Source organism: Aspergillus glaucus (genome assembly GCF_001890805.1).
Source record: "Aspergillus glaucus CBS 516.65 unplaced genomic scaffold ASPGLscaffold_4, whole genome shotgun sequence".
Taxonomy (NCBI): domain Eukaryota; kingdom Fungi; phylum Ascomycota; class Eurotiomycetes; order Eurotiales; family Aspergillaceae; genus Aspergillus; species Aspergillus glaucus.
Genome location: NW_019170456.1, coordinates 1,122,660 through 1,148,949, shown reverse-complemented (window position 1 = coordinate 1,148,949; position 26,290 = coordinate 1,122,660). Strand labels below are relative to the sequence as shown.

General features: G+C 47.7%; 11 protein-coding genes and 1 non-coding gene across 12 annotated transcripts; 8 read left to right on the top strand and 4 right to left on the bottom strand.

The window, feature by feature from the left end:
• The first annotated feature begins 429 nt into the window (after positions 1-429).
• Positions 430-2,144, top strand: ASPGLDRAFT_43859 (NAD(P)/FAD-dependent oxidoreductase). The gene is made up of 3 exons (XM_022545896.1): positions 430-1,048; positions 1,102-1,669; positions 1,741-2,144. The coding sequence occupies exons 1-3, from the start codon at positions 491-493 to the stop codon at positions 1,986-1,988; spliced, it is 1,374 nt and encodes a 457-aa protein (XP_022404013.1). The 5' UTR covers positions 430-490; the 3' UTR covers positions 1,989-2,144.
• Positions 2,145-4,657: 2,513 nt separating this feature from the next.
• ASPGLDRAFT_166000 (cytochrome P450) lies at positions 4,658-6,319 on the bottom strand (the record flags this gene model as incomplete). The annotated part of the gene is made up of 3 exons (XM_022542619.1): positions 4,658-4,693; positions 4,752-4,896; positions 4,944-6,319. The coding sequence occupies 3 exons, from the start codon at positions 6,317-6,319 to the stop codon at positions 4,658-4,660; spliced, it is 1,557 nt and encodes a 518-aa protein (XP_022404012.1).
• An 865-nt stretch (positions 6,320-7,184) lies between these two features.
• Positions 7,185-7,646, top strand: ASPGLDRAFT_23342 (uncharacterized protein; the record flags this gene model as incomplete). The annotated part of the gene is made up of 1 exon (XM_022543275.1): positions 7,185-7,646. One exon carries the CDS (start codon positions 7,185-7,187, stop codon positions 7,644-7,646), a length of 462 nt encoding a protein of 153 aa, XP_022404011.1.
• A 997-nt stretch (positions 7,647-8,643) lies between these two features.
• Positions 8,644-10,580, top strand: ASPGLDRAFT_120707 (glycoside hydrolase family 32 protein; the record flags this gene model as incomplete). The annotated part of the gene is made up of 2 exons (XM_022540166.1): positions 8,644-10,409; positions 10,460-10,580. 2 exons carry the CDS (start codon positions 8,644-8,646, stop codon positions 10,578-10,580), a joined length of 1,887 nt encoding a protein of 628 aa, XP_022404010.1.
• Positions 10,581-12,814: 2,234 nt separating this feature from the next.
• On the top strand, positions 12,815-13,514 carry ASPGLDRAFT_43858 (uncharacterized protein). Its single transcript, XM_022545895.1, has one exon. The coding sequence runs from the start codon at positions 12,831-12,833 to the stop codon at positions 13,380-13,382; it is 552 nt and encodes a 183-aa protein (XP_022404009.1). The 5' UTR covers positions 12,815-12,830; the 3' UTR covers positions 13,383-13,514.
• Positions 13,515-13,862: 348 nt separating this feature from the next.
• On the top strand, positions 13,863-15,987 carry ASPGLDRAFT_144128 (cytochrome P450). Its single transcript, XM_022541808.1, has 2 exons — positions 13,863-15,276; positions 15,331-15,987. The coding sequence occupies exons 1-2, from the start codon at positions 14,161-14,163 to the stop codon at positions 15,673-15,675; spliced, it is 1,461 nt and encodes a 486-aa protein (XP_022404008.1). The 5' UTR covers positions 13,863-14,160; the 3' UTR covers positions 15,676-15,987.
• A 1,033-nt stretch (positions 15,988-17,020) lies between these two features.
• ASPGLDRAFT_23338 (uncharacterized protein) lies at positions 17,021-17,705 on the top strand (the record flags this gene model as incomplete). The annotated part of the gene is made up of 2 exons (XM_022543274.1): positions 17,021-17,257; positions 17,382-17,705. 2 exons carry the CDS (start codon positions 17,021-17,023, stop codon positions 17,703-17,705), a joined length of 561 nt encoding a protein of 186 aa, XP_022404007.1.
• A 66-nt stretch (positions 17,706-17,771) lies between these two features.
• ASPGLDRAFT_55774 (succinate:quinone oxidoreductase subunit C) lies at positions 17,772-18,522 on the bottom strand (the record flags this gene model as incomplete). Its single annotated transcript, XM_022548157.1, has 2 exons — positions 17,772-18,433; positions 18,480-18,522. The coding sequence occupies 2 exons, from the start codon at positions 18,520-18,522 to the stop codon at positions 17,919-17,921; spliced, it is 558 nt and encodes a 185-aa protein (XP_022404006.1). The 3' UTR covers positions 17,772-17,918.
• Positions 18,523-21,699: 3,177 nt separating this feature from the next.
• ASPGLDRAFT_43856 (damage-control phosphatase ARMT1 family protein) lies at positions 21,700-23,737 on the bottom strand. The gene is made up of 5 exons (XM_022545894.1): positions 23,502-23,737; positions 23,380-23,450; positions 23,192-23,322; positions 23,019-23,134; positions 21,700-22,970 (listed from the first exon to the last, which is right to left on the bottom strand). Exons 1-5 carry the CDS (start codon positions 23,521-23,523, stop codon positions 21,880-21,882), a joined length of 1,431 nt encoding a protein of 476 aa, XP_022404005.1. The 5' UTR covers positions 23,524-23,737; the 3' UTR covers positions 21,700-21,879.
• A 174-nt stretch (positions 23,738-23,911) lies between these two features.
• On the top strand, positions 23,912-24,040 carry ASPGLDRAFT_t44. Its single transcript has one exon. It is a non-coding gene; the product is annotated as a tRNA-OTHER (tRNA).
• A 306-nt stretch (positions 24,041-24,346) lies between these two features.
• ppt1 (protein serine/threonine phosphatase PPT1) lies at positions 24,347-25,463 on the bottom strand. Its single transcript, XM_022539735.1, has 3 exons — positions 25,297-25,463; positions 25,186-25,244; positions 24,347-25,136 (listed from the first exon to the last, which is right to left on the bottom strand). Exons 2-3 carry the CDS (start codon positions 25,241-25,243, stop codon positions 24,379-24,381), a joined length of 816 nt encoding a protein of 271 aa, XP_022404004.1. The 5' UTR covers position 25,244; positions 25,297-25,463; the 3' UTR covers positions 24,347-24,378.
• Positions 25,383-26,192, top strand: ASPGLDRAFT_1159833 (uncharacterized protein). The gene has a single exon (XM_022539733.1). The coding sequence runs from the start codon at positions 25,618-25,620 to the stop codon at positions 26,107-26,109; it is 492 nt and encodes a 163-aa protein (XP_022404003.1). The 5' UTR covers positions 25,383-25,617; the 3' UTR covers positions 26,110-26,192.
• Positions 26,193-26,290: the final 98 nt, after the last annotated feature.

Here is a 26,290-nt window from a genome sequence, read left to right as displayed (position 1 = left end):
CAGTCCAGATATGGCTGAATGAAGTACCATTTTTTGGCGGCCTCGCCAGTCTGTTCCGAAGAGAGGACTACAAGCATTCACCTACCCTCAACACCGCAACATCGTTACCGATCATGGAGAATGTTGGAACTGCCATCTCTATCATTTAAAATGCTGTACAGGGTGCATAGTCTAATATATCAAACCGTATGAGCAAAAAGATAGCAATATGGCGCATCAAAACGATAAGGTGACAAAAGTGGGGTTTTATATATATACCCTGCACGGAGATGGATCTTATTAGTTTAGATGCAAATATCCTTGTCCATTGATGAGGGGAAGAAGGCCGACTGGTTCAATGTTAGTACTCCATGACAAGAAGATAAGCGACTTGGCAGTGGAACGATATTAAAACACCAAGATCCGAGAGATGTTCCGATAATAAGAACAGCATCATCCCCGCAACAGGTCCTACTTTTCAGCTAGACTACTATACTCTCTTCTTTGGACCATGGGCTCTACAGACTCCCTACCTGCCGGCCTCCCGGTCGAGAATCCCACAACTCCGTTCTGGAGAACAGAGTTACATCCCCTCGACGACCTGCGGACTACCCCGGAATTGCCCCAGCAGAGCGACATCGTTATAATTGGCGCTGGGTATGCCGGAGTCAGTATCGCATATCATCTACTGAAGCAACAAGACCGACAAGGTCAACCTCACCCGTCGATAACTATCCTTGAAGCGCGACAGATCTGTTCGGGTGCCACCGGCCGTAATGGTGGTCACATTCGACCTGATTTGTATGGTCATATTCCGACATACATTGAACGGCATGGAACCGAGGCTGGTGCAGAACTGGCCAATTTCGAGCTTTCGCATGTTAAAGCCTTGAAAGATGTCATTTCTGAAGAAGGGATTGATTGCGATTTCAACATTACTCGGAATATGAATGTGTATCTCAACGAAGCTCATGGTGAGAAGGCGAAACAGAAATATGAGGCACTGGCATCCCAGGCGCATTCGTTTGTCGAGGACATACATTATACGTCACAGAAACATGCTGAAGGAGTACGTCTTTTGTTTTCATGACGACGATTGAAGGTGACTGACTTATGGAATAGATCTCTAGCGTAAAAGGTGCTAAGGCTTGCATGTCCTATACTGCAGGCACGATATGGCCTTATAAATTCATTATGGGACTGCTGTCAAAGATTGTGGGCTCGAGTGCTCTTAATGTGCAAGCGCACACTCCGGTCACGTCTGTAGCATCTGAATCCGTTTCCAGTCACCTGGTCAACACTCCCCGCGGATCAATTCGTGCTTCCAAAGTCATCTATGCTACAAATGCATACGCACCTGGCTTACTACCTGAGTACTCCTCGAATATCGTGCCCGTTCGTGGATTATGCTGTCATATCGCTGTCCCCGAGGGCAAGCATGCTCCTTTCTTGCCATACTCTTACATCCTCAATGGAGACGGATGCAGCTACTTGATTTCCCGGCCAGATGGGAGTATCGTCGTTGGCGGCGCCCAATACACATTCAAAGAAGCGAAGGAGCAGTGGTACGGTGTGGTAGACGACAGTACACTCATCGAGCCCGCAAAGGACTACTACAAAGACTACATGCAGCGCACGTTCCAGGGCTGGGAGGAAAGTGGTGCATATGTCAAGGAGATCTGGACTGGAAGTAAGTTCCCTTTTCAAACATATCTCGGCTCCTCGAGTTTTAAAAAGGATAAATGTGCTTACGGTCTCTAGTTATGGGCTATTCGTACGATTCCAACCCTCACGTTGGTGAAATCCCAGACAAACCTGGACAATATATTTGTGCAGGATTCAATGGACACGGGATGCCAGTAATATTCTTAACTGCCAAGGGACTTGCCGAGATAATTCAGACGGAAAAAAGCTTCGAACAGGTTAACTTACCGCGGATTTTCAAGTCCACGGCGAACAGACTGCAGGCGGCTCAGGAAGCGTCGGATGGAGGTGATGTTCTGGCTTAATTGGGTGCATAGCTGTATACATAAATCAAGGCAATAATACCATGAAATCGTTGAATGCTTGTTCGGTGAGAGTTTAGATGCACTATAGATTCTATACATGGAAATCGCCGTTGCCCATAAGCCACCCTATAGAAGCGGCAGGCATATCAACGAACGACGTTGGCTTTTTATTCTGCAAGGATATCACTCACGCCAGACATATAACTGCAGTCTCGTTAGGTGATGGACTTTGGGCGAAGAATCTTCAATCTGATTGTTAATACCACTTTCACTCTTCTCACTCTTCAATTGGCTCTGATTGATTGTGATCTTTTTTTTTTTTTTTTTTTTTTTTTTTTTTCCCTAATTGAGCGAACATTGACTGTGACATACTCTCCGTGACTTTGCTCTGGATATATTCAGTGGCCTACTGACTACCACTGTCAAACCATGTGCACATGATCTGCAGCCTCCAACGTCCTACTTTTTTCTTCGAAAGGTCCGGGGTCGAGCATTCAAGGATCAGACAACAGTCACCAAGGGCCTTTTGGATCTTCCCAACGAGCTTCTGCTTTCCATAGCACAATATTTGAAATATCACTGGAACATCAGCGCATTATCCCAAGTCAACCGTCGCCTTTACTTATTACTGGACAACTATGTTTATCAGTTTTGTCAGGACCATTTCAGTGGCTCACTAGGAAAAGGATTGCAATGGGCAGTGGAACATGGCTCTGAAAGTCTTACTCGCAAAATGCTGGATGCAGGTGCCGATCCACTGATACAACTCTCCACCTCGCCCCTCACAGCCATGACACGAGCCATGAAAAATCGACACGCTGGGATTGTACGGCTCTTTATGGAGCGCGGATTTGCTATACCTGCATGGATTACCATCGGTTACCACTACCATCATCTTTTGGGAGTGGTGGCGGATAACGGGCATCTTTCTGTCGTCCAGTTGATCCTCGAATGCGAACACGGAGAGCTTCCGGGCCTGGTCACTGGGGACATACTATTGGCGGTGCAGCAGAACGGGGCCGTCTCAGTGTGGTTGGGGAACTTATGGAAGGTTTGTGAGGCGCGAACCGATATGTTGACACTATATTAGAGAAAGCGTGTTGGGCACAGGCATTTTCCTTTGCAGCGGGCGGGAACCAAATGGAGATTGTTCAATATTTTGTCCAGTTTGGAGTCAGTCTGAATACGAATGATTACGAGTTCGCTGCTGCCTTAAGTGCGGCGGCCAGCAAGGGTCACCTTGATATGATTCGTTACATACTTGCCCATGGGGGCAATTTGAATCGCATATCTGATAATTCCTCCAATCATTTCTACAGTGCCACTGAAGAGGGCCAAGGAACGACTGTGAAGCCCATGTTGGAACATTTGGATCCCGCCTTTTTAGCATCAAACAATGAAGATGAGCAAGTGCTGCTGTTGTATTTTGCTGTTGCTGGCAACTCCCAAGTACATGTCGAGAAATTTATACAAATCAGCTGGCCCCGGCATCGTGGAATAATGATCAAAGATGCACATACCTCGTACCCCCGTTTTTATGGCCCCCTCGGCTTCGCCGTGAGAATAGCAGACGAGAGAATAGCCACTACTTCTGCACGAGTTGGCTCGTTGTGAAACCCAAGACCCCAGAGCATATCTACATAGCCCACTATGTCTGGCTATCTGCGAAGGAAAGGAGCACATGGTCAATCTATTGCTGGATCACGGCGCTGGCCCAGATTATCAGGACCAGATTCGACAACTCTCCATCGGATGCCAGTATGTTGCAAGAGGTGACCAGGACTGGACGGATGACCCTGGCCCAGGAATTATTAGATCGTTCTGTGCTAATTGACAGAGATAATCTCATTTGGGATGTATTAAAAGGAGGGGATCGGATAGTGGAACTGTTCCTCGCAAACGGATTGTTGGAGCTTCCATCGAACAGGAAGGAAGGGAGGAACGAAAGAGATTCCATTCTACTAGATGCAGCTCGCAAGGGGCAGATATGTCTAGTTAAACGCCTGGTAGACCGACACTTTAAGATTTCTGTGCAAAAGAGCCCGGAATTGCTTGCCTCACTGGCTTCTATTGCATGTGGAGCCGGACGAGACATTCAGCACACTGTTGAGCCACAGCGTGGATATCAACACCAGCGACGGTGCGTATCACACAGCTTTGACACGTGCTATTTTGTTTCATGGAACAAAATGCGTGAAGTATATTCTGAAAAAGGGAGCGGATCCACTGTGCGAAAACAGCGATCATTTGCTATGTGCAGCGCAGTCATCGTTAGAAAAGCTTGGAACCTTGCTATAGGCAATTGAAATCCACATCGTGTCGGCCCAGGAGCTCCGTGAACGGATCACCGGCTGCCAACATTCATCGGCTTGGGATCAAAAAATGGGTGCCGTGAAAGTATTTGAGCGGTTTTTGGTCAAGGTCAACGCTGAGTTTGGTAGTGTTTGAATCATGCTTGATCCGTGGATTCCCATGCTTTTCAAGTCTCGCGAAATACAACTCGTACATTCCTTTTAACATCTACACGCGGCCTCGAGCTATCCTATCCGAATGTATGTGCTTGCAGGATACAAGTCTCACGAATCATAACGGTTTGCTATGCTATATAACTGCAAGCTAGATACCATATGCCTCAACCAGAATGATTGGAGCTATTAGTTATGTTTAGATCAATGCGGCCGGAAATCGATCCAGCATTCATGTTCCTAGAATACAATGAGTATCGAACAATCTACATACGGAGTACAGTAGGATCATGCTTACCCGCCTTTCAGAGCAAGTCTCGTCCCAGAACACCTCATAACGCCCACTAATTCCCGGAGAAGCCTTGTCGAAGCCGTTGGTGGTCGTTGTGCTGTACTTGCGGTAAATCGCGGCTATCATGGTTGCCATTTCGGCCATGGCGAGACTAAACTCATCAGTTTCCTGTGCATATTCTAGATGATGGGGGCTTACTGAATCCCTATACACATTCTTCCTCCGCTAGAAAATGCCCAGAACAGCTTTTTCATTTCTGCCTGGTCTTGGGACTCGTCGAGCCAGCGGTCTGGGTTGAATCTTGACGGGTCCGGGAAGATCTCCGGGTTTCGATGTAGGATGTATGGTGACATGGAAACGGCTGTCCTCGGGGGGATTTCGTACCCATCAATCGTAGTGCTGGTAGCAAGGGACCGGGGCTCTGATCCAGGAAGCGGTGCGAATAGTCGAAGTGTCTCTTTGATGGCTGCATTTACATACGGAAGCTTGTCACTTGCCTCGACTCTTGGGATATCATCTGCATTAATACCATCTTCCTGGATTCCGCAGACCTCCCCAATTACCTTCTTTTGAAAACGCCTATGCTCAGGACGCGAAAGAGACCAAATCACGAACATCAAAGTATCGCTAGTAGTCTCAATACCAGCCATGAGATGGTCCGCACATTCCGATGCGATATCCGAATCATCCATTCCACCCTCTTTCCTAGAGCGATGGTGCTGCCACAGCCGTGCAATTAGGGTTGATGACCCTTCCTTATTCTTTTCATCGTCCGTCGCAGCAGAAAAGTACTGACAAGCTTTCAGCGCATGACATCGGATGCCCATGTATGTAGTAGGTGCTTGCATGGGATAGAATTGCCGCGCAAGGAAGCCCAGGGCACCCTTCCTAGTGTAAAGCCATTCTGTGAAGCGAAGAAAATGCACGCTGAACCATGTCAACCTGCGACGATCCGAATTTGCCATTGCCCTTATTAGCGCACGGTCCGTCTTCACGCCCTGTAGACATGCTGTCTTTCCGAATCGTCCGTAGAGGAACTCGGTTATAGCATCGAGGGAAAAGTAATGCAGACTGTTAAATGTATTGCTCATCGAGCCCTCCCGCTCGAGAAGTTCCAGATACATCCGGACCTTCTTCTCAATCAACACTGCGGTGTCACCCTTCAGCATTCCCGACTTGGCATACGCATGGGCTAGAATCCTCTTGCGATCCCCATGCGCTTTCCCAGACGCGAATGAGAACAAGTTCGGACGCCCGGCTACATCAAACATTTTGTAAAACTCCGTTCGTTCGAATCCACTTCCAGCGCCATAGATCACTCGCAGCGCAGATGTGCTGTTGAACGATACCTCGTCAGGGCCCACGCGGACAATGGGACCATATTTGCTATGCAGTTTGAGGAGAGTGCGCGATCGATCGCCTTTGTAGTCCTCGTATGCGAGCCGCCATCCCGTCAATGCGTATGTCAGAGGTCCTGAGACTCGCGCGAGGGGACTAAAGAATAGTTGATAGCAGTAGTGCCAGAGAAAGAAAGCTGCGATAATGGCCGCGGAGCTAGCAATAACTGGGGACATTTTGATATGACCCGGTGCGAATACTGCTCATTTGGTCGCATCGTGGAAGATAGCTCTGCTTTTATCCCAATCCAGATCGAATCCTTTGATGTCAAGCTGTCAAAGCGCAAGAGTATGTGGGTTAACGGAACCGGGTTCCGCGTTGATATGCATAATGCAGCTGATAATACCCCGAATAGTGCAGTACAGATCCGGCAACCGCCAGAGAGATAGACGCCGATGACAATGCGGCATGAATGACTGGGTGCAGATTGGATCTTTTACTAATAATTGAAGTATGTGCCAATGGCACCCATCTTCATCGTACATCGAAGCCAAGAATCGTGACTTTGCCGATGGCCGTTATTGCATTAGCCGAGACAGAAACTATGTTTTTATCTGTGCTGATAGTAAGCGAGATAAGAGATGACACCCTTTTAATCGATTATGCTCAGATGATACCAGATGACTGCCTGAGGACGGGACTAGAAGTCCTTCTCCGACTACTTTGATGGATTTCTATCCAACATCTACTGACGCTGAATAGCTAACAGAATCAGAGTAACTTGCATTCAACATGCTCACAGACGGCCTCCCTCCGGACCACATCATGCGACAATTCAACCAAATGTGCAGACTCAGACCAGTTGCTCGGAAAGTTCTTGATTCCTCACAAGCGAACAAGGACGGCAGTAACCAGTGGATTGTCATCCACAATCTGACTTACAAAGCCATCGACAAGCTCGACAACGACAAAAACACTCTGGGGGTCTCTTTTCGCTTCCAATGGGAGGGAACTACTGGGATGATTAGAATATTTCCGTCCAACTCACACGCTGCGATCCTTGGGGGTTTCTGATGTGTGGTTAACGACCATTTCCATGAAATGGGCACTCCGCGATATGACAAGTTATGGTTAGGTGCTATTACACACAGGTCCACTGATGGCACTCAATTCATGCAGGCAGATCAGATTCTTTACCCAGGTCAACGTTTACCAAGAAAAGCACGCGACAACTGGTCTACCTTGGTCGTTATTATTGGAGTAGCAGAATCAAAGACAAAGTTTGAAGAAGATGCCAAATGGTGGTTCACTAATTCGAGGGGCGGAGTACGGATAGTAGTAATCATCCTGGTCACAATGGATAAGGCAATCTTTGAGAAGCGGGAGCATTTGCCCGATATTCCCACGCACAGTACCAGGCAATATATGGGTAATGGCGAGCGGTATTACTGTGCCCAGAAAGCCATGGTCACATCTAACGGAGTGACGGGAGCTCCGATGAGGTTCCCATTCAAAGATCTTCTTGATAGGGACCCCCAAAATAAGGAGACCGACATCGTCTAGTTGAATGACCAAGACTTTCATTATATGACACGCGCTATCTTTGATCCAAGGATAGATAATGCGCTTCTGGAGAAATCAAATTAGGAGTGGTTCTCATTGTTCGAGAAAGTTGAAAGCAAGCTCTGGCTATCATTGGTTGCTAGTGGCTAGTATCATAGAGTTGGATTAGATATGGAGCTCTCTCTTCCCCTGTACCATTTCCATGGTTAGTCGCCGCGCATGGTGCAAGCTGACGTCGGTCCTAATCGTCCATTCAGCTAAGCTCTGGCTACCAGAACAAAACATGTCTATCTTAAGCAATAACAGATAGCATGAGTTGCAGCTTGGCAAAACGAAAGCATTGCCATGTATTGCCGGGTTGCCGGGTTGCCATAGTTCCATTGTATCGTGTACCTCTCCATTTATGCGAAACTAGAAAAAAGCGGATCATATTCAAAGTCTGATAGCAGCCCACATGTAGCCCTTTTATCTGGAACCTACGGAGAAATATGTCGGACTGTGCATTCCATGTGCACCATGGAATGCCTTGATTCGTTAGTGGTATTCCACTGTTGTGGGGGAATGAACCGGCGATTCGGTCAGCACTTTTGACTAGGTTCATGTTATCGAATCTTTTTATTTCTTTCTCGATGGTCTGATATTGGTCTTCTCTCTCCGAATGCCGAAGTAGACAATCGTCGGAGCTTTCCTGGGTAGGGCTAGGGTTGTGGAACCACCGTCAACAAAAGACAAGTACACGAACCCTTCAGGTCCACGAGGCTCTCGGGTAAATTACGGATAGTTAGCAATTACTAGAAAGAGCTTAGGATAAAAGTTCCGAAGCACGTTACCCATTGTAAGGGGTCCGTCGGGGGTTCGTCGGGGAATTGTCGTCGGAGATTCCGCGGTTTTCCCGATATATCAAAAGGATTGTTTTGTCTACTTATTTTTCTGTCTCTGCACATATCTGAAAGCATAGACCTCAGTCTTTTGTTATCTTTCCTTTTATTTTACCGCAATGAAGGGCTCAACCGCAGCTGAGCTTCTTGCCGTGAGCTGGGCAGGTGTTGCTGCCGCTCTAGACTACAACGCGCCGCCGGGTAACTTATCCAACCTTCCCAATTCAACACTTTTCGAAACATGGAGACCCAAGATTCATGTCCTCCCACCAGCTGGCCAAGTTGGTGACCCATGTGCACACTACAGTGACCCTGAAACTGGTCTGTTCCATGTTGGCTACCTGCACAACAGCAGTGGAATTGCTACTGTCCAGACAGATGACCTTGTGCACTATTATGATGTGAACAAGAATGGCAACTACTCCCTCACTCCCGGTGGTGCAAATGATCCTGTCTCTGTGTTTGATGGCTCTGTCATTCCCAGTGGCATTGATGGCAAGCCAACAATGATCTACACTTCAGTTTCATCGCTGCCGATCCATTGGACCCTTCCCTATACCCGGGGAAGTGAGTCTCAGTCCCTGGCTATCACTTCTGATGGAAAGAACTTCATCAAGTTTGACATCCCGCCTGTGATTCCTGAGCCTCCAGCGGGCTTGGACGTTACTGCTTTCCGTGACCCGTTTTTCTTCCAGAACAAGGAGTTAGATCGAACCCTTAATAGCGCCAAGGGCACTTGGTACGTCACCGTCTCTGGTGGTGTTTATAATGTCGGCCCTGGTATCTTCCTCTACCGCAGCAAGAGCTCCAACTTTGAGCAGTGGGAGTACCTTGGGGAATGGTTCAATGCGCCTTCTAACTCGACTTGGGGTAACGGTGACTGGGCCGGAGTCTATGGATTTAACTGGGAGACTGCCAACGTGTTTGGTCTTGATAAACAGGGATACAACTACAATGGTGATTCTTTTATGACTTTTGGTGTGGAAGGCTCCTACATGCCTATCCAGAAGGCTGTGTCCTCTTTGCATGCTCAGCTGTGGGCAGCTGGTAGTGTCTCAGCCGTTGATGGCAATGTGACTTTCAACCCCAACATGGTTGGCGTTCTTGATTGGGGCTTATCTGCATATGCTGCGGCTGGAAATATTTTGCCCAGCACATCTAAAGCATCGTCCAGCAGCGGTGCTCCGGACCGTTTCATCTCCTATGCCTGGCTGACTGGAGATGTGTTTGAGGCAGTCAAGGACTTCCCTAAGGCGCAGCAGGGATGGCAAAGCACCCTTCTCCTGCCGCGTGAGCTGAGCGTGCACACGATCCCTAATGTGGTGAACAACGATCTCGTCCACGAGACCGCCTCCTGGCGCGTGGCCATCAACTCCTCTGCCGGTAGCTGCGTCGAGCTTGAAACCCTAGGCGTCAAAATCGCGCGGGAGACCTACAACGCCATTAATGCTGCCCCGTCCTTCTCGGAACCGAGGCGTAAGCTCTCAAAGGCCGGCGTTGTTCCCTTCAACCGCTCGCCTGACAGCAAGTTCTTCGTCCTCAACGCCCAGATCTCATTCCCGCAGTCTGCGCGTGGTTCTGACCTCAAGTCTGGCTTCCAAATCCTCTCGTCTGAGCTCGAGTCCACCATAATCTACTACCAGTTCTCGAATGAGTCGATTGTTATCGACCGCTACGATACCAGCGCTGCCTCGCAGACTACCAGTGGGATCAACTCGGACCCTGAGTCTGGACGTCTGCGTTTGTTCGACATTAATGATAGCTGCAGCGGTAACGGTAAAGGCAACAACGAGCACATGGAAACCTTGGACCTTACCATCGTGGTCGACAACTCTGTTCTCGAGGTTTATGCCAACTCGCGCTTCGCGCTGTCTACTTGGGCTCGGTAAGCTCTCTTTCTGCACATCTTCATATGACACAAGCTAACTGTTGCAGTTCCTGGTACGCCAACTCGACTGAGATCCGCTTCTTCCATGACGGCGAGGGCGAGGCCTCGTTCAACAACATCCAAGTCTCGGACGGCTTGTACGATGCTTATCCCGAGAGATTACGGTAAGCAGCTTTCTGGGCATTGTTTCTGAGATGCATTTGATACCTGTATTATTTGCGTACACTGTAATTTAATTTCGCATTACGGTGAGGGTCGGTTTGTTGAGGCATATTCATAGCGGAAGCTGAGGTAGATATTATTAATTTCATTCTGAGACCTGCATAGTATCCGTCCGGGTACTGCGCTCCACATTTGAAAGGTGCACAAAAGAAACTCACATAGAAGGACCTCTAAAGTACAAGATTGATTGTCGTAGGGCTGACCATCCAGGCATTCAGTGAGTTCAGCTGGTCCATGTGACTTCATACACTAAATGGTTATATAATATCCTAGAATATTAAATTATTGTCCCTTACTTCCTCGCCATTCCCTCTTCATCTTCCTCTCTTCTCTTTATTTCGATCCTCGAAACACTTCCTGTCCATTGTTCACTGTGCCTGAGCCATCCCTGGAAGACTCAGAAGCCTTGAAAGCCAAGAGAGCCCAGACAACCCAGAATCGGCTGAGACGCTCACAAGAGCGGAAAGCCCGGAAGGCCTTGAAACCACCAAAGACCCGGAAAATTCCAACCAACCGTCAAAAATGGAAAGCCAAAGAGCGTCTAGCCCGTCGAGACCAGCTAGCTGCAGGGGCCGCAGACGCCTCGCAGAAGGGCTCCGAACATCCCCCTGAACGATCCCCCTGAACGTCCCGAAAGCGCCAAAGAAGCTTCTCGCAAATGGCCCGACACTGGCGTCGTGTTCAAAACGGAGATTTCTTTATCGTAGTCTATGCTCAAAGCATACTTTAGCTCATTCTTAAGCGGGTGTCTGGTTCTATATACGAGATGATAAGCAACGGCGACTATGTACTTTCACGTTAGCATAATATTCTGTACTTAGAGTCAATTGGTATATTCTTTACCACCTCTGCGATGGCTCAGTGCCGGAGTAGGGCTTGGTGGTGAGTCATGATGGATTGAAAGTCCGGGTGTTTCTATCTCGTTTACTTCAAGCATTGTGTTCTCGTTCTGGATAAGAATAAAGCCAATCTGTGGTTTTTTGATGCGCCTTAACTCTTTTCTGATGTACAATTTGGGTGATAGACGGTCTACTGCTTCTCTGAATGCATCGAGAGGCGGAAATTTGAAGATGGAAATGGTAGGCATCCGACGGACAGGCAACCGTGGATGATCTGTCTATTTCACAATCAACAAATATGACCTCCAAATAGACTAACACATATCAATATGTCGAGCTGGGTTCTTGATTTGGCGGGCTTTGTACGAAACATCGACAGAAGAGATATTCAAATCGAAGAGCAGCTTACAGAGGTCACCGTCAGCGAATTTGCACAGCGTCATGTTCTGCCCGCTACCTTGATACAAATAAGCCGGTGATGATTTGGTCATGAGCCGTGTTCCAGGAGAGACAGTGGGCGATATCTACATGGATCTTTCTCCTGAGCAGCTTGAAAGTAAAGTATACGAAAGCAACTCGTTTATATCCTTGAGTTAGTATCACATATCCGAGCCCGGTGTAAATGGCTAGCTAATGCAGGAACCAGGCACATGCGGCAGGATGGATGGACCTTGTCTGAGCAACATCCCGACTTCTTGCGGTATGGCATTGGGAATGACAAGCTGTATGTACACTCCCCTGTTTTATTTGATTCTCAGTTGATTTTGACAAGCTCAGTTATCTTGTCGACTTCACATTCTTCAATGTTATAGGCCCCGACGAGGACGATATCATTATAGAGGATAATTTCTATGTTCTTTCCTTCAACATTTGGCCGGGTGATCTTCGCGAGGCTTCTGAATTATCAATATGGGATGCCGAATGGTTAGGAGATTCTTGGTCATCGTGATATAACTTAGTAGCAGTTTTGAATTGAGTGTGAGCTCAGCGATGAAGGTCGCTGTTCGAGTATTTCTCTTGCTATTGAAATTTTCCACGTTAATTTCCTTGGAATCATCTTGTATTTATTTCTCATAGATCAATAGTGTGTATCATGTGACCTATGAGCCTCTTTCGAAAGACAACAATCAAACACCACACAATAGCTGACATCAACCACATTTCTCTCCTGCCATACCTGCAAGATACCTTGTCTGCAATTCCCAGCTATCTTCAAGTTCATGAGCACAGTAGCTTTGATCCCGCCTACGGACCCGAGGATATCCAAAGTACCACAGTCTGGTACAACTTCAACATGGATGCCATTCTTCAGAGATACCACCATGCCCTTACACAAGCGAGCACCCGTGCATATCCTATGCCATTGCCTCCGCCGCCTCCAATTGCTTGCAGTGATTCTCTAATATGGAGACTCTGGGATAATGTCTTTCCCAGGATACGACGATCTCTGCGAGCTGAATTCAGCTACTTGGCTGAAGCGGGCCCAGGGTCCACGGATGGCATCTCACCAGTCATATTCGATGATGGAGGAACCACCCGGGATATTGACGGTTATCGTCCATTCATAGCCTACTACGAGGCGATACTCATCTTCGGCACTGGTCCGAACTGTGCCCCAGGAGATGTCCAGGTTCCCTGGGAGTGGAATACAGTGTTCGTTACCCATCCAGACCCCGATATGTGCGATAAGTACCGTCAAGTACTGAGAAATTTCAACTGGTACATGAAGCAGCATCGTTCAAAATACGGCTGCATTCTCTTCAACCATGAACTGGTGGTGCTCCGGCGGAAGGATGATCGTGGAAACCTAGAGATTTCTGTACCAATTCCTTTTACTGTCGGTGGTACAGAGAAACCTGAAATGACAGTTCTATTGGCACTATGGTATCTCGAGATGCTTGCAGCTTAGGAACATGCTGATTATTGGCATTTGTAATGAAGCCGGTTTATTTATTCCCGGTGGTTGCCGAAATTCTATTTGTTTAGACTACTACGCTGCATTAAGCCGAGTCTTTCGAGTATGCGCATGGGTCATTGCCTATGCTACTGCACCCAATGGCAACCCTTGCCAAGGGCTGACGGAATTTGATCGACTACAGTCTCACCACCTGGTGACTTTGGCACCTAAAGCAAACGACAGGTTAACAGTATCCGGGAGATCTCCATTCACTCCGTTTCGCTATTAGCAAGTCACAAGTTCGACCGCCCTTATCAGCCCAATTGATGCAAACATGGGGCGTTGTATCTGGTCTAGTTTGCCATGAACTCGATTAACTTCCATTTGACAAACATAATAAAATTGGCAGCAGTGCTGCACAATTACGACGGTGTGGTTACACCAACCATACATGTCTTTCAGCTCTCAGCCTCGAGTACTAGCCGCCTATATCGCAACTCCAAAACCGAAGATTTAGTACTCTCATGTACCCTTTTATGTCAATATGTACAGAGCCGGGAATATCGGACCCGAAAGGGAGCTAAATCATTGGGCACTCGAAGCGTCTCACTGCAGTGTAATCAAGCATGCGCTTACGGCCATGCGCCTGTGCTTACAGTGTCCGGAGCCCACTTGTGATGGATATAGACTCACCTTGCCGGTTTTGTTGGCACTCATATCTCAACGAGTATCAAGAGTTGTATGTTTACTCAACACTGTTAAGCGACATTGAGATAGTCACATCTCCACCATGATAAACGTCTTTATCGTTCTAGCAGCTCTCTACTCTCTTTATTTCTTTGGGTGTGCAATTTGGAATATATACTACCATCCGCTACAAAAGATTCCTGGACCCAAACTATGGATTGCCTTTCCTATCTTCCGCCACATCTCCCTCGTTAGAGGACAACTCGAAACTGATATCAAGGCCTTCCACGGCAAATACGGCAAGGTCGTGCGTTTCTCAACAGCTGAGGTCTCCTTCATCACCGCCAAGGCCTGGCGTGAAATTTACAATGACCTGCCCAAGGCAGAACTGTCGACCAATGTTCCATTAGGTATCAACAATGCCAATGATAAGAACCATCGCCGCTACCGCAAAGCGCTGGCGCATTCCTTCTCCACCAAAGCTCTGACCACCCAGGAGCCCGTTCTGATCGAATATACGGACAAGTTGATAAAAAGGCTGAAAGGCTTCGCCGAGTCGCAAAGACCCGCAGACATGGTCAAGTGGTATAACTCAACGACGTTTGACCTAATCGGCGATCTCGCGTTCGGAGTGTCGTTTGGAAACTTGGACACAGACGGGTACCACTTCTGGGTGTCCAATGTCTTCCAGGCGGTTCGGGGTATAGTCATGGGTACCATAAAGGATGCCTATCCAGTGCTGTTCAAGTTGTTTAGTTTCGCTTTTGGTCTCGACCGTTTCTCGGATGCGCGAGCAAGGCAATTAGAATACAGCAGCTCCACCATGCAAAAACGCCTGGCACACAAGAAACCTCGCGACTTGGTCGATTTTATGGATGGTTTTCTGCGGTCGAAGGATAATATAACTGTAGAGGAAATGGAAGCCAATGCCAATCTATTGATCATTGCCGGAAGCGATACAACAGCAACCTTGCTCTCTGGTACGACCTACTACCTGCTCAGGACGCCGCGTGCGCTGGAAAAAGCCACGCAAGAGGTCCGCTCTGCTTTCAAGTCGGAATCCGAGATCAATTTTCTGAATACCACTGCGCGGCTGCCGTACATGGTCGCCTGTCTTAATGAAGGTATGCGAATGTACCCTCCTGTTCCGTCTATTCTGCAGCGTGTAGCCGTTTCTGCCGAGCCTATCGAGATATCAGGATATTATATATCTCAGGGGGTAAGTTGACCAGTTTCTCTCGGATATAAATAGCTCTAACTCAATTCTACATAGACAAAAGTAGGCGTCCACCAATTTGCCGCTAATACATCTCCTATAAACTTCTACAACCCGGGCAACTTTATCCCCGAGCGCTGGCTCCCAGAGATCAAGAAAGACCCATCCTCCCCATTCTACAATGACAGCCGCGACGTGTGTCAGGTATTCTCATACGGGCCGAGAGACTGCATTGGAAAGAATCTGGCCTACGCCGAAATGCGTGTAATTCTGGCGCGCATGCTCTGGAATTTCGACTTGAAGATTTGCGAGGAGAGCAATAATTGGAATAAGCAGCGTACCTTTACCTTGTGGGAGAAGTCGCCGTTGATGGTCCAGTTGAGGCTTAGGGGGGGGGGTTGAAAAGCGTTGGGTTGGTTGAATTGGTAGAAGTAGAACTGTGGATTCACTGTTATGGTTCGAGTCTGTGTTTATTCACTGGAATCTTCTATCTTTGTTTCTTGGTACTTTCTATCTCTTGCCTTCTTCTTCTCTTTCTTTTCTTTTCCCCTATTCTTCCTACATTCATCCATATTCCACCTACAAAAAGTCCGACTTCTTCACAGTCAATCATGATGTATCAGGCAGTACACTCTTTTTAATAGACCAAACATGGCGTTAGATGAAAGCCAATTATAATAATGCTCTAATAGCACGTGAAAAAGGTCCGGCGACATGCTGACTCAAAGATAGGTATAACTACGGCCCCGACGTATCAGTTAATTCAAAGAGGCAATTCGGGATTAGTCGACTGTCCCATATAACGCAGAATACATTAATCAAGTGAGCCTGTCCTCCTCTGTCTTATTGAGACCATATTGTACCTCATGCCCATATTCATGGATACCCAGGTGGCATTCTTCGCCCATAATGCACTACTCGTTCCGAGCAGAAAAGAGAGCCAAGAAATTGCTGCGCTATATAAAAAAAGGTCTATCTGCGAGGACCTGGGCTCTGCTATGTCATGTGAATGGGTGGCATTTTAGACAAAGAGATTCGTGCTACAAGCATGGTTTGAAATAGACCAACTGAGCAAAACCGCCGCCCAGATCTCAAACGACTAGGCCTATCCACTAAGGACCGAGAGCAGGAAATATTTGGGTCAGAGAGAGCCACAAGATTGGCCACGCCTGGAAGTACTGCGATTTGGCTCCCACATGCTTGCATAAATTCCTTTCTTTTGCCATAATAAAGGTAGAATCCCAGCTAATATTCTTCAGCATACGCTTTGGAGGACTTTGAAATCTCTGTGGAACGCAGCCAGGCGAACGACAAACTTGTCAGGAGACGGAAGAACATCATTTTGACCTACATACTCACATATGTCAAGAAATCAGGACTTCCCAATCCCGGGATTAATATGCAGGTCGAGACCGAGAAGCAAACGATTCCGACCTGGATTCTAGGACGAGGAACCCACCTAAAAAAGCCTGAAACCTCCCAGCTATCTGCCTTCAGCGACACCGCAACACATCGCGTGTGACCGACCAACTCTGATAGAGAGGCAGGAACAAACTTATCTCCAAGCACAATTGCTAATACTCGTCGCACTAGAGAGCGGTTCGCATCAGTTTATGAGCGAGAGGGTTTGAACACGTTGGTTCGATAATCATCAGGCAAGGCAAGTATTGTATATCCCGCATAAAGTGCGATTGTAGGCGTAGTAGCCTGTCATCATGTAGGCAGCATCGCTGTTGTTTACGTCGTTATGACACGTACAGTAAAGGAAAGCGAGGCAATTGATGAAACACAAGAAAGAATACTCTACATCAATCACCTTTCTTCGGGGATAAGGAGGTTGGAAATGAAGCGCACCAGGGAAGAGATACCACTCCTCTGTGACGAGATCCGAGCTTTCACTACCACTCTTAAAGACGTCAACAGAATAATGGCAAAGAATGAAGTCTTAGTCAAAGCTATACTTACCGAAACTCGTCGATCGAGAGTGCTTTGCATCGGTCTACAAAAGAGACAAACTAAACACGGCTGATTTCGAAGACTTGATGATCATCAGGGAAGGAACTGTTAACGTGCGCGGAGGTAACTGCATTATAGATGCCGACATCTAGGTTCCTAAGGGGAAAAGAAAGGACGTCGAAACATTTGAGTCGCTTTATGGGATACTACCTGAGAATGTCAGACGGTTTATGGCATGTGAGGAAACGGTGAAAGTCGTGAACAAACACGCGGGCATCATAGCTTCTAAGTCCCGGGTGCCTACGGCTGAGTTCCATGAGACCTTCAAGGCTTTTACGGAAGAGTTGATCTCATTGGACTATCCATCTGACTATTCGACGGACACTGCAAATCCCCTTTTCGAGTTGTATTGGAGGTTCTTGGACGCTGCAGATTCTGTCCCCCGTATTGGAACTGTGTTGCCCTGGGAAGATTAAGATGGCTAACCCAAATGAAGAAGAGACAGACGAGGAAATGAGTTCTTAAGCGTTATCCAGCTTTCAGCCAATAAATTCATTAATAACAGATATACGCTGTCTGTATACATATAGCCAGACTCCATACTCTTTCTGTAATGTCACGTTTCCCCAATCCCACATATACATCCATGGTTAACCAAAGCGCAGTTCGCAATGAGTCCCCAAACAACACTAAAAATACACAACCAACCCAACGGCACTAGCAAAACTAACCCCCAGAACCCCCCAAGCAATCCTCACAAACTGCCTCTTATTCGCAAGCGTATGACCCCCCGAAGTAGCCAAACTCCTCACCCCATTAACAACATGGAACGTAAACGGCCACGCCAGCGCAAACTTTACCCCCGTCTTCACAGTAACCGGTAACCCAGCGATCACAGCGGCAACTGTACTAGTGGAAAGATCGTATCCGAGATACGGCGCAAAAAGGTACGACGTCGCGAAGATGTATAGGCCGCCGGAGAGGAGGATGCCAGTGTTTCGCTCAAGCGCTGAGGAGACGGAGTGGACTTGCCATTTGTAGATTGAGAGGTGAGGGGATACGGGGCGGCGGAGGCGTTGCTGGGCGAGGATGGATTGGGCTTGTTGGGGTTTGAGGGGGGTTATTTGGGTTTGGCTGGTTGAGGTGTATCTTGTTGGAATTGGGTATTGCTGTGGTTGTAATCGGGGTCTTGTGAGGGCTGGTCCTAGGTTAGTTAGTATATAGCATTGCAAAGGTAAATCTATACACACGCGAGATCTGCAGAGTAGGCATCGTTCTTCCTACAAGCGCCATTGTGTGTTTTGCTTCTGGATGTTGGGGAGGGACAAGTATCGGGGAAGGTCTGGGAGATCGAGAGATGAAGGGAACTAAATATACCTCGTATTCTTGGGCACTCGCCATTTACCGATTTCAAATCGGCGTAGTAAATGTATGAATAATGAACGCCATAAAGGCTATTCACCGGCTACTAATATAGGGCTATACAGCCTAATAAATAATTTTACATGCATTACTTGGTAAAGATTCAGTAGAAGAGAACATCCCCCTCAGATCAACTCTTTCTTCCAATTCTTCCATCATTTTTGACTTTCCACGAATCTACTTCTTGAGTAATATCATGAACTCCTCCACATATCTCATTCAATGTGATCCATATTCCTAAAAGAGTATACAATCTCGCATCTTTTGTCAATTCTGAAGTGATGGTTGCCTGGCCAAAAAGCCCAAGTTGTAAGGCACCATCTGGTTCGCGTTCGAGGAACCAGCTCGGTCGATCTGTCTCGTGATATAGTACAAGGCCATGCGCAATTTGGAGGATCTCTGGGCTGGGGGTATCAGTGGGAAGGAACACATTGATGGGGAGGAGGATATGGACACCGGGAATCCAACACTCCTCTTCGACATTCAGCGGGTTTATCGACCTGCTGCACCCACAGGCGGGTAGTCGGCACACACGTTTAGGCTTAGTTGCTTCCACTGTGTGGTACATGGCTTCGGCGAAGGCAGCATAATGAAGCCGGTATCACGTAACGTCCTCTCTAAACGTTTGCTATTTCAATTGTTTCGGATAAAGTTTGCAGAGGTGCAGTTTCTGGCAGAATCGGATGAATGCTGCCAATGCTCCAGCAGGGAATTTCTTTGTGGGCCTACAGGCTCCTGATGGCTTACCAACAGGATCAGAGGTCTCACAGTGCAAGTTTTATACTGCAGATCAAAAAGTCACAAATGATTTGTTCCAACGCGAATATGATAAGTCAGTGTCCGGACGGAACTTTTTTATGTTTATTACTACTGCAGAAAGTGAGGAGTTCCCCCTCCTTGAGAACTCAGGGATAGTACACGCAGGAAATTGGTTTGCCTACTATGGGCCGTGGGCCAGCAGACTCTTCATGTTCCATCGGGTATTTGTCAGTGATGATATGGGGTTATATTGATCCAGATCTCGTTAAAGCTCCATCTGTGCCTACAGTTGACTTTAGTATATAATTGCAGTTACCAAGGCGTGAAGACAGTCAATGACTTGAATACGGATCGCTACAGCATTTATCAACTTGAGTTGCAGGTATGGCAAGAGTCCACACATGAGGTCACGAGGTGCTTCAGATCCAGTGAGGCAGTGGGTACTGAATGAGATTGTCACCTTCCTTAAGTCACCTGTGCCCTCGGAACTGCTATCCCTTAATGGGTGTTCTGTGTCAATCTATATGACCAGCTCAAAGAGCTGGGTTTCCGAAGGCGTAGTCTGCAATGCTAGCATTGAGCTACCACATGCAGTTTTACTATTGTCTGGACTAGATATGCCAGCAGCCCTCAGAATCAAATAGCATGTCGCAAGAATGGACACATTTATGAGAATGAGTGGATAAATGTGACACTACAAATCTTGAGTTGATAAATTCCAGTGATCTATCTTCATGCCATCAAGCACCTTGCAGTGATCATTAGAATCCTTGGTGCGGAGTTGCAACAGGATATTACCCTATCAGGGGCCCTCTCGATAGATTAGTGATTTGGGGCTATTGGACTGGCTTAAGTACGACTGAGTGGGAGTATATAGAGATTTTCGTTATGTATGTATTATCTGTGATATCTAGCCATTTCTTGTCATAATCCAGGCTCTTTTATATTGCAGCTAGAGGGCTATATGCCAAATAAATAGAGTACTATCTTTCTAAGTATATGCTAGATCTTATCCTCCTAGAAAGCTGTTCTGGGACTGATAAAATAGTATAATATACTCAAAGAAGCAATGCAAGCACATGCAAGCAGAAATCTAAAGAGCCACGCTAAGGATCAATGATGCCGGGTGCTCGCTAATGCGTAATACTGAAATACTCGCGGACAAAAGAGATAAGACTATCCGTGGGGATGAAAACAGTCTTGTCAGTGATATGATCTGGCACGACATCAAAAAGCAGCTCAATAGCGACATCAAGAGTAGCAGTGGGAGGAATGACAGATATGGAGCCGTTGGCAAGACGAGAGAGATCAAGCTCTTGAAGCTTTGCGGGCGTATCATCTTCGTCCATCTCCCAATGTTCAAGATAAATACTTTGGTTATCGGCATGTATATGGATGAGGATGATGACTCTGAATTTTCCATCAGTGTTGGGTTGGTCAGCCAAAAGCGCGCATCATTGCGCAGCTGAGCCAAAATGTCCGAGCTATCAACTTCAACAGCTAGAGCTGGGAGGTCAGTTTCTAGTTTCCTGGTATTTTTTAGGCATGAATGCTTCATCAGGTTCCTTGGCCCTAGTCGTATCAGCACTGTCTTTACGGCCGGACCCGATGGCGAACAAGTCGAAACGTGTGATTCCAGTTTGTTGGGCATTTTCAATGAACTCCACTGAGAGCTCATTTTTTGCAATTTCGTGTTTCGTGCCGATGAATTTTAGAATCAAGGTGCTGAGCGAGGGATCGTGAAAAACACGGAAGAGTGGTAGCTTTGACCTGTTTTTGTCGATCTGAGCTAAGACATCTCTGCTGACCCCGAGTATCGCTATGTACGACAAACCGCCGTCTTTGAATTCCCTGAAACTTGTTTCAACGAAGCCTTTGAATCTGGGGTAATTGATGAACTGGTGGCGGTTGCTATGTTCAATGTTGTAATCTCCGATTATGTCCGCTGTTAGAGTCATCATCTCGAATTTTGACGCTTTGAATGCGCATGTGCAGCTGGGTGAAAAGGCTGAGATTCCACGAGGAGGAAAAAAGAATTTATGGCTTCCACGATATTCAGGCTCTGATCCAGAAAGTTATGATTCCTCAGGCAATCTGGCAGATGAGATGTGACTGACGCACTCTATTCCGAGGACCCATCTCTCACCCTCTCCGTTAAGCCCCAAAGCGCGAATAACGTCCCATAGAGCTGTTCTAATCTCTCATTAGTTCGATCCAAGTATAGTGATATTTGTTGAGGCAGTGGCCGTGTGCTCTGGCGTGGATGATCGCGTAGCTGGTGTAATTGAGCCCTAATTATGGTGGGTAATCATGTCAATGACTATGCCACTCATGTGTTTATTGCATCTAAGTGTTTCAGGTTATCAGACTAGCTTAATTACAGCAAAATGGACGGTGACTTTCTGTGTCACTGTATGTACGCATTATCTATATCTATCATTTTGCCAAAACAATCAAAGCCCGTACAAGCTAAGCCTTCCCATCACAGAAAGAAACAACAGCCCACTTCCCAGTCCAGGCCCACTCCCGCTTCTTATCACCACCTCCTCCAGGTGTCTGACGGAGCTCCTCATCCACACCAGCAGGAAGACCAACAACAACGTCTGCCTTGCAGGTCCGGAAAGCCAGAACACGCAGGCCGGACTTGGGACCTAGGGGACCAATGGCGGTTGTGAATGGGGTTGTTGGGTCCCAGTCGGCGTCATTGGTCAACTTGCGGTAGTTCAGGTCACCCTTGAGCAGGACCAGTTCGCTGTTCTTGAGATCTTCAAACAGTTCAGGTGCGGTGTGAGGCATGCGCCAGAAGGATCCGGCGCCAGTCCAGAACGGATCAGGTCGAATGACCATTTTCCCGTCCTGGTGAAGCTGGCTCCATTGGTTGTAAAGGAAGTTCACCTCGTCCAATTCCTTTTCAGAGAGAGACTGGTTCTCTCTGCCAGTCTCATCGGGGGCTGTGTAGAAGTTCTGCGCATCTTTCAGGGCGTTGAGAAGGTCCGGGAAGTCTGGAGGAGTAACGTCCGACACGAACCACGGGATCGACTTGGGGTGCAGCACAACCTTAGTCGCAATACCCGCAGAGAGCAAGTAACCCGCAAGAATGAGGTCGACGAAAAGCTCAAATCCAGAGTTATCAAGCACAATATCCACCCGACGCTCCTGGTCCTTCTTCTCCTTCTGCGCCTTCTGCAGAACATCAAACGCAGCATCTATATCATTAACAAGGATGTTCTTCTCCGCCGCCTTGCGCGCCTGCGAGCCCTGCAACTTCTGCAAATCCTCGTAGGTAAGCGTAGTCAACAAGGACAGATCCGTCGCATTGCCCCACAGGCAAATCTCGCACATCTCCGAAAACAGAACTCGTCTTGCTTGCTCGACCTGCTCTGTTGTCTTTCCGTCCTTGCCCTCGCCTTTCTCGGCTTCGAGGGCGAGCTCCTTGTATCTGGCTGCGAGTTCTAGCACGGCGGGTCGAGAGGACTTGAACGTGGACATCTTCTGGCGAGCAAAAACATCGTATCCTTTCCAGTGCTTGGACTGCGCGAAGAATGTGCTTAAACGTCTGTCTGTTCATTGTCAGCTTGCCCCTTGTTATTTCGATAACGAGAACATACACATATAACACTCCATATACAACCACGGCCCATTGCACCACGACAAGTTCCCTCTCTGCTCCAACTCCTTGTTATACTCAGCGGCCGTTGGCTCCAGTCCATCATCCGGAATCGGTCTGCGCATACCCCAGTTAACAGCCACCCATTCCTCTTATCAAATAGTCGACACTCACGTCAATTGCCTATCATGCTGCAATTCATATTTCAACTTGGCTAGGTTCTCTATAATAACCTTGCCCTCTTTCCGCTTCCCCTCGTCGGTCACGTCGCCCACGGTACGGTGGAGGTCGTCGATGGCGCCGGTCTAGAGAAAAGAATGTCAATTAGCATGATAATCCCAAGTAAGAGGATGAAGGCTTACCAGGATAACCGGCCATCGCTCATGAGCAGATATGTAACCGAAGCTCGAGCTGTCGGAGGTGTGAAACTGCGCTGATGGCGGGGTTAGTTTGACAGCATGACGACAGTGGTAGAGATGCTCACGGGTTTGAGGATCGAATTCCATTTTGGCCTTCTCTTTTCGTGATACAATCGTATGATACCAGCTGTCCGAGATTTCTAGGGAGAAAGAAAAGGAGAAGATGAGAGCAAACAGGTTGAGAAGACTCCAGGTCGAGAACGTGGTTTCTTGTCCCTCCGCGGGGTCTTAATTAAATAATCACAGCATTGAAACGGCAATTGAAGATTGATATCAACGTTCTAGAATTCTATAAGTCATTTACTGATTCAAAACGGCTATACGAAGCAAACACAAATGCTTTGCACACAGTCACTGTATCCCTCTGCAGCCATTGGCAGGCATTAATACTCGAACATGCATACCCCGGCTATTGTCGAGGACTCCATTGTTTGGTCTTCTGGATGCAAATATCAAACCCAATCCCTTCAACAATGGGCCTATGGCGCAACGGTAGCGCGTGGTACGTTCTTACTCAATCTGTCATTTCAGATTGAACCTTTAACTAACAAGTTCACAGTGACTCCAGATCACAAGGTTATCCGTTCGAATCGGGTTGGGCTCACAACCTCTCTTTTTTGTCTTCATTTTTCATTTTTATATTTACATTTTCTTTCTCTAGCTTGTTTTTGGGTCAAGGGCTATAGGACATTATGGGAATCTATGCAATGCAAATCATTGTATTCCAAGATAACAGAAACATCAGAATATCAGGCTCTAATCTCATCATCTCGTCGCTACGTCAAGAACATATGAATAAAGTATCAAAAGAGCTAAAGGAGTCTGAAACTGCCCTCAAATCCAGAAACGCCAACCCACTACTCTCGTTCCAATACTAAATCATCACATCATAGATAGAAGCGAGTTCTGGGCATACGCCTGTGAATGGTCAGTATATCGGTGTTATGGGTGGGAAGGGGAAAGACTTGCCATCGGTTTGATAGGAGGATGAGGCACCGCCTCAAACACCTGGTAATTGAGCTTGAGTTCCGGTCCAAGGTTGATATACGCGCCCTTGTTCTCTGTCGTATCGCAGTACTTCGGGGCGGAGAAGACGGTGATACAGCGTCCGTCGTGCTCGACCTCGTAACCCCCCATGCGGACCTCGTGCGAACGGATAATGGCCTCGAGACCGTTCTTCTCACAGAACCGCTTGGTGATATCGGGACCGAACTGGAGACCGACACCTCTCTTGCTGGGTCCACGGCCAGGTGCCGTTTGCGGGTCTGTCCAGAGCATCTCCATCATCAGACCCTGCTGGCCGGGCTGGCGCTGGTTGTGTCGGTTCAGTTTCCGGATGTCGTCCAGGGATATGCTGTCGTCCGAGAAGAGACCGCCGTGTAGGACCAGGTACTTTTCGCCAATCAGGGTGGCCAAGGGCAGAGCTGAGAACGACTCGGAGAAGACCTTGAATACCCGCTCATTATACTTGGCCTTGCACTCGCCTTCGAAGCCATAGGCCTTGTTCATATCATCCGTCTCGTGGTTGCCACGGTTGAGGAAGATACCGTTGGGGCGAAGCCACTTGTAGGCGTAGAGGACCAGGGCGATTTCTGTCGACCACGAGCCACGGTCGACAAAGTCTCCGTTGAAGAGGTATGCATGCTTGTCCGAGGGGTAGCCGTTTCGTCGGAAGATTTCAAGGAGGTCGAAGAATTGGCCTGTTGCCATTAGCAGGTGAACACAAGCCAGAACTAGGATAGTACTCACCGTGTGTGTCACCACACACTGTCAGTTCATTCCTCTCTTCCACCCCGATCTCAACCATCGTCGGTTCCGCATAGACAAGGTCCCTAACCGCCTTGATAATCTGGAACACATACTTGCGGTGGATCTTCTTCCCGTTCTTGAACCGCTCAATCATATCATCGATAAACTCCTGTGTCATTTCGTTCCCAATCCGGACACCGTCATATCCATCGTCCACCGCCATAGAATCGATATCCAAGTCTTCGAAAGCCGATGGCGGGTCGCCAACCTCAATCGCCTTCTCGAATTCCACACGACGGACGAGCTTCTCACAGTCTGCTAGCTTCAGTTTCGCATCGCGGTTGTTGGGTTCCCGCTTGACAACGGCCTTGAAGTCTTTCAGGGCCTCGCGGTGGTTAAGGATAGCGGTGTTGGCAAGGGCGCGCCTCCAGTATGCCTATAATCCGTCAGAGCTGTCCATATTTCTTCCCATATTTCCTTGCCAGAATCTCTCCCTCTCTTATCTCCAGCCCAGTGAATGCCCGAAATACTAACCTTGATATAACCCGGATCAAGCTCCAACGCCTTCGTAGCATCCACAATGGCAAACCCATGCGCCTCGAGTTTAATATGCGCCTATACCGATTAGCTTTTGATCATCCATTCGTCTGCAGCCACCCGTCCGAATCCCGAATCCAAGTCGCATACCTGAGCGCGATTGCTGAAGTACGACGGCTCCTTGTCATATTTCTCAATCGCCTTTGTGTAGAAGTCCACAGCAGCCGGCCATTCGTGCTGAGCAAAGGCTTTGTTTCCTTGCACCTTGAGTGCGTTGGCGGTCTCGATGTCCGACATGGTAGGAGGGGTGAGGAGGGGTCACGAGACAGGAGGACTAGACAGGGCAATGGAATAATAAAAGGGAGGAAACCAAAGCCTCCGGGATAAATGAAAGACCAGAAGAATATAAAGAAAAACAAGAAGAATACAGAAAAAAAAAAAAAAAAAGAGAGAACGTAGCCTATGTTCCTGGCTGACAATGTAAGGTAAGGCGCCTAGTAGAAAACTAAAAGTTCGCCTCCGCCTGTGGTCGTTCGTTTTGCTCCGACGGCTTGGCATTTTGCGCGGT

Coding starts and splice junctions, on each gene's coding strand:
- ASPGLDRAFT_43859 (XM_022545896.1), top strand. CDS start 491: ATGGGCTCTACAGACTCCCTACCTGCCGGCCTCCCGGTCGAGAATCCC. Junction 1,049..1,101: donor CACAGAAACATGCTGAAGGA/GTACGTCTTTTG, acceptor CTTATGGAATAG/ATCTCTAGCGTAAAAGGTGC. Junction 1,670..1,740: donor CAAGGAGATCTGGACTGGAA/GTAAGTTCCCTT, acceptor TACGGTCTCTAG/TTATGGGCTATTCGTACGAT.
- ASPGLDRAFT_43858 (XM_022545895.1), top strand. CDS start 12,831: ATGCCATTGCCTCCGCCGCCTCCAATTGCTTGCAGTGATTCTCTAATA.
- ASPGLDRAFT_144128 (XM_022541808.1), top strand. CDS start 14,161: ATGATAAACGTCTTTATCGTTCTAGCAGCTCTCTACTCTCTTTATTTC. Junction 15,277..15,330: donor GATATTATATATCTCAGGGG/GTAAGTTGACCA, acceptor AATTCTACATAG/ACAAAAGTAGGCGTCCACCA.
- ASPGLDRAFT_43856 (XM_022545894.1), bottom strand. CDS start 23,523: ATGGAATTCGATCCTCAAACCC. Junction 23,451..23,501: donor GGAATTCGATCCTCAAACCC/GTGAGCATCTCT, acceptor CCCCGCCATCAG/CGCAGTTTCACACCTCCGAC. Junction 23,135..23,191: donor CAGCATGATAGGCAATTGAC/GTGAGTGTCGAC, acceptor GGGTATGCGCAG/ACCGATTCCGGATGATGGAC.
- ppt1 (XM_022539735.1), bottom strand. CDS start 25,243: ATGGTTGAGATCGGGGTGGAAGAGAGGAATGAACTGACAGTGTGTGGT. Junction 25,137..25,185: donor AGTGTGTGGTGACACACACG/GTGAGTACTATC, acceptor TAATGGCAACAG/GCCAATTCTTCGACCTCCTT.
- ASPGLDRAFT_1159833 (XM_022539733.1), top strand. CDS start 25,618: ATGCCTATAATCCGTCAGAGCTGTCCATATTTCTTCCCATATTTCCTT.